Source organism: Octopus bimaculoides, chromosome 1 (assembly GCF_001194135.2).
Source record: "Octopus bimaculoides isolate UCB-OBI-ISO-001 chromosome 1, ASM119413v2, whole genome shotgun sequence".
In the NCBI taxonomy this organism is placed as follows: Eukaryota; Metazoa; Mollusca; class Cephalopoda; order Octopoda; family Octopodidae; genus Octopus; species Octopus bimaculoides.
The window spans coordinates 84774035-84780144 of record NC_068981.1 but is presented as its reverse complement, the minus strand read 5'-3'; the positions used below and the strand labels follow the sequence as shown (position 1 = coordinate 84780144).

General features: G+C 33.7%; 1 protein-coding gene across 1 annotated transcript in view; it reads left to right on the top strand.

The window, feature by feature from the left end:
• The first annotated feature begins 2622 nt into the window (after positions 1-2622).
• Positions 2623-6110, top strand: part of LOC106879798 (coiled-coil domain-containing protein 63) — a 16470-nt gene continuing 12982 nt past the window's right edge. The window contains exons 1-2 of the mRNA XM_014929507.1: positions 2623-2777; positions 4197-4386. Coding sequence (XP_014784993.1) covers positions 2623-2777; positions 4197-4386 — 345 coding nt within the window. The remainder of the gene's footprint in view (positions 2778-4196; positions 4387-6110) is intronic.

Below are 6110 nucleotides of genomic sequence, written 5' to 3'. Positions count from 1 at the left end.
AGAGAGAGAGAGAGAGAGAGAGAGAGAGAGAAAAGATGAAGAAATCCTGATTCATCCACCAGGAAACAACATATCTAGAAATTAAGTTTTTCTCTGACTGAATGCCTGGTCTGAATACTTGGTGGGTATAATTTCAGTCCTTGCTTTAGTGAATGTGTGTGTGTGTGTGTGTGTGTGTGTGTATGTACATACATGTATGCATGCATGTAGGCATGCACGTGTGTGTATTCTGGTCCAAGAAGATTGCGCAAGTGGTATCACAAGTTTGATACTAACTAATTTATAAATATCCCTGGGAAACTGATTGAAAACAGATTATCTTCAGAAATTAAGAAAAAGATTTGGTCGAAAATTCTGAGATTGTTTACACACATGACATACACCTGATGAAGGTTGGAGTACACAGCTAACATGTTTTGATTAAAGCAACAAACGTAAAGACATTAATCTGAATATGTTAGTGCACAATAAAGTGGAGACTCTTCTCAAGGAATTTAAGAACCAGGTGATGGTGTTAAACTAAATGTGTCTAAAAGATCATACTGAATCAAGCAATTTTCTTTAATTTCTATATTTCTCTGCCACATTGGATCTTAATTTTGACAATTAGATTATATTTCATGTTACCAAACTGAGAGGGAATAGCCTTGTTGTTTAGTTTTATACTATTAGACATTTACTTAAATATTGTAATGCATTCAATGTATCTATTGAATATGCAATGCTTAGAGTACTGGGGTTGAGTAAGAGGCTCTTCTTATTGATCGTATCAGATGATCCTTGTTCAAACAAATCTAAGATAAAAACTGTGACCATCAAGTCTTATATAATAGATTACACAAGATGTTTTTATATGTACTTCTTTATTTAAGATAGTAGAGTGTAACTAATGGTAGATTTGGCTGCTGTTTATAGTGGGTAGATAACAGCATATGATTCATCCATGTGGCCTTGTCCAGAACATGTTATGCACTTCGCTGTTTTTGAGAAGCATCCTGCATTCTATGTTAGCTCATAGAACATCCAATAAACCGCTGTGTAACAGGAACACTACTGAAGACTGTCAATGTGTAGTGTATCTCAAGGGAATTAGCTTGGCACTACATGGTTTCAGGTTCAGTCCCACTGTGTGGTACCTTGGGCAAGTATCTTCTAATGTAGCCAATGCTGACCAATGCCTTGTGAGTCAATTTGGTAGATGGAAATTATATGGAAGCCCATTATATCTATGTGTGTATGTGTGTCTTTGTGTTTGTCTATGTTCCCTTCCCTTCTTAATAATGGGTGTTGATTTGTTTACATCCATGTAACTTAGTGGCTTTAGCAAAAGAGACCTATAGAATAAGTACCAAATTAAAAGAAAAAAATAAATACTAGGGTCGATTTGTTTCACTAAATTCATCAAAGTAGCACACTTGGCTGCAGCCCAATGCCTGAAACAAGTGAGAGTAAAGATAAATGATAAAATAAGTTGAACTCATCTCTACAAGCTAATAAAACACCAACTTTATAGTGAGACCACTGGTCACATGAGTGAACTCTCCCTATCAAATGATATCTTATATTTAAACTAATATCATTGATCATATACACAAAATGTTTGAATAAAGAAAATGGTGAGATTAGAACTGGAATGTTTTTGCTCATAGGTTTGCTCAATCAAATCCAATATGAAGCTAAACATCAATAAAAAATAAAAGAAAAGGAATTCATCATGATAATCAATTCTTTCTACTATAAGTACAAAGCTAACAATTTGGGGTGGGAGGAATTTAGTCGATTACATTGCTCCCTCAGCTCAACTGATATCTATTTTATCCTCCTCAAAAAGATGAAAGGCAACAATTAATCTTGGGGGAATTTGAATGTGATGGCACCTGTACCAGTGAAGCGCTAAGAGCACTGTTCGAGTGTGATCGTTACCAGCGTTGCCTTCCTGGCACTTGTACCAGTGGCATGTGAAAAGTCATTCAAGCGAGATCACTGCCAGTGCCGCTGGACTGGCTCCTGTGCAGGTGGCGCATAAAATATACCATTTTGAGCATGGCCGATGCCAGTACTGCCTGACTGGCCTTCGTGCTGGTGGCACGTAAAAGTACCCACTACACACTCGGAGTGGTTGGCGTTAGGAAGGGCATCCAGCTGTAGAAACTCTGCCAAATCAGATTGGATCCTGGTGTAGCCATCTGGTTCACCAGTCCTCAGTCAAATCGTCCAACCCATGCCAGCATGGAAAGCGGACGTTAAACGATGATGATGATGATGATGATGAATGTAAAGCTGGGAGAAATGTCACTAAACATTTTGTCAAATATGCAAATGATTCTGCCAGCTAAAACCTGTACAATTAATAAGCATTTTGTCTTTAACAGTATGTTGAATCATCTTCTAAGTTTTTAGAGCTGGGAAAAATATCCATATAATTCTGTAAGCATATTGTATGCAGGATTATCAGGTAATCTTATATATGTTAAAATTGAATCATATGATATTGTATTACATTGCATTTGCTGTATTTGATAAATTTTCTCAAAATCTGATAATATATTTTGAATTACAATATTCTTTTTGGTTTTTGATTTGATTTTAGTGAGATTGAGCTAAAGAAATTTATCTAAGACAATGTCATCTTATTGTGGTCTGGACAAAATGGATGAGGATATAGCAAATATAAGCCAGGACTCAGACATGGATAAACTGCAGAAACAGCTAAGAATACTGGGTAACACAAGGAGAGTCACTATGGAAGAAATCAGAAATATTGTTCGGAAACAAGTGTATGTATTGAAAGAGATATTTCTCATAATCAAGCATACAAGGGTGTTGTGTAAGTTCCAGAGAATGGATACTAAAAGTTTAGGAAGGAGTGCCATTATTCTATTATGATCTTAGAGAAGAACCTCTTCTTTTTAGTTAGATCTCCAGTCTGAAAATCCAATCATAAGTTAATAACTTAAACATGAATGGATTTTGACACCAAAATTCTCTCCCTAAATACACAACATGAAGACTTCATTTTCCGTGAAAACATGGTGTGGATATATATATAGTCACTGTGAGGATATATTAACCTCTTAAAGGGATGATTTCATCCAAGATACACTGGTTTAATACCTTATATTGCTGCGAAATAGCTCTTCAATATAAATAGGTATTTTACAAATATTGAATATCATTAAGTAAAGAAATGAAGAGTTTAAATGGATTTAAATAAATTTATTAATATATTGTTAATTAAACCTATAATTGTTTCAATTTACGCACAATACAAATTACAAACCTATAGAATAAAATAAGTTATATATATATATATATATATATATATATATAACATGCGTATAAGAAGGGATGACCACTAGGTGGACATTCAATATGCTAGAAAGAGGTCATCAACAACCCAGCCACAAAGAAAAATAATGTTCTCCAGAAAAAGAATTCAGCAAAACCACCAGATCATAGGCAGGCAGTACAAAATGAAAATATGCAAAATAAAGAATTAATTGTGTACTGGTTTTGCCATCAACTCTTTTACTTACGTAAAAACATCCGTGGTTCTTCAGCACAATCGTTCTAAAAGGTCATCCCTTCTTATACACATGTAATATAATTTTTCTGAATTATCAGATTTTTTTATATGCTAGACCACTGGTTTTAAATTGAAATTAATTTTCAATTTATCACCCTCAGTAAATTATACTCTGAAGAACTGTTTCTGGAATTTAGTGCGCCAGAGCTGGGACATTTGAAAATAACCCCAATGTAATCGGTAGAACTATATGCACGTCAAATTTTATGAAGACAATTCGTGTATAGTTCTGCAAATTATATTGATTTTAGAATGGAGTTTTCATCCAAAATGGAGATGAAACCAATTGTAGTCTTAATATACAAGTATATATATATATATATATATATATATACAGAGAGAAAGAGAGAGAGAGAGAGAGAGAGAGAGAGAGAGAGAGAGAGAGAGAGAGAGAAAATAGATAGATAGATAGATAGATAGATAGATAGATAAATAGATACATGCATACATACATACGCACATACATACATACATACATACATACATACATACATACATACATACATATGTGCATGTGGATACATATATGTACGGATATATGTCTGTATGTGTATGCATATTGCAAGAACATAATAAAACTTCTTTAGCAGATACCTTTACAATGTTTCAGAGCTGAATATGATCAACTGAAGAATGATAATGAAGAAGTGAAACTATTACTGCAATTAGTGCAAAGTGAGCGGTATGAGAAAGCTGATTCGAAGATTCATAAGAATTTATATCAACTTGCAGACACATATGATAATATTCAGAGAAAACTTTTGGAAACCAAAAAAATTATCACTCAATTAGATAAAGCAGTAAGTAACCTATTGTATTACCATATTCACACACATCTGAACAAAATTAAATCTTCATCCATAATTCCATGTAACATATATATATACACATGTGGAGGCGCAATGGCCCAGTGGTTAGGGCAGCGGACTCGCGGTCATAAGATCGCGGTTTCGATTCCCAGACCAGGCGTTGTGAGTGTTAATTGAGCAAAAACACCTAAAGCTCCACGAGGCTCCGGCAGGCGATGGTGGCGAACCCTGCTGTACTCTTTCGCCACAACTTTCTCTCATTCTTACTTCCTGTTTCTGTTGTGCCTGTAATTCAAAGGGTCAGCCTTGTCACACTGTGTCACGCTGAATATCCCCGAGAACTACGTTAAGAGTACACGTGTCTGTGGAGTGCTCTGCCGCTTGCACGTTAATTTCACGAGCAGGCTGTTCTGTTGATCGGATCAACTGGAACCCTCGACGTCGTAAGTGATGGAGTGCCAACAACAATATATATACACATATACATACTCACACATACATGTATGTTCTCCAAGAGTACAAATACATATGCAGATATATGTGTGCATGCAAGCGTGCATAGAAAAGCACATTTCCACAACCTGACTATGTCTTGACTGAATATATTGAAGTCAATGTAATATAGAATTTATTGTAGAAAGATCCTGCTCAAATTATATCCAACACAAGAGTGTTCTCTCAGTAACTGAAACCCAACACTTCTCCATCAATATCTTAAACACACTATACTCTAGTTTAATGTCCACAAACTTACTGTGCTGTCAGAGCCAATTTTGATTTTCTGAAAGTTGTATAACCCATATATAGAGTTTATTATTGACAAATCCTGCCATTTTAATTTTAATAGGATATTAATTGAAATAAAAATATTTTAAAGAGAAAATTCATCCCCCACCCATGTATATACAGATACTTTAAAATGCATACATACATTTATATATATAAACATACACTATATATGTATATATATATATCGTTTAATGTCCGCTTTCCACATATATATATATATATGTGAGTAAAAATAAATACAAAAAAAGGGTTTTGTATGATCGTGTATAGAGGAATATATTATTTTATTTAAAAGAGTTCCAACTCTGTCTGTTTTTTATGTTTTATTTATATTCTTGTAAAATTAATGTAGGATATAGAATATAGAATATATAATATATAATATAAAAATGGATGGTACAATGAAATGAAGTATTGAATGTCTTATTGAATATATGGAATATGTCTTATTGAATATATGAAATATTGAGTGTTCAATATAAAGGATTAAATATATAAAGGCGAATACGTATTTTCAATACCTTGTGATATTCATCATGGCCGGTATCTGACAGACTGTAACAGATTGTAACAGACTGTAATACACAATGTGTCAGCTCATCAGGGTTATACAAGCAAGCATGATGAATCAATAGCTGAGGAACACCTATTGAGTCATCAACATCACAGTCTGTTACAGTCTGTCAGATACCGGCCATGATGAATACCACAAGGTATTGAAAATACGTATTCGCCTTTATATATTTAATCCTTTATATTGAACACTCAATATTTCATATATTCAATAAGACATTCAATACTTCATTTCATTGTACCATCCATTTTTATATTATATATTATATATTCCATATTCTATATCCTACATTAATTTTACAAGAATATGAATAAAACATAAAAAACAGACAGAGTTGGAACTCTTTTAAATA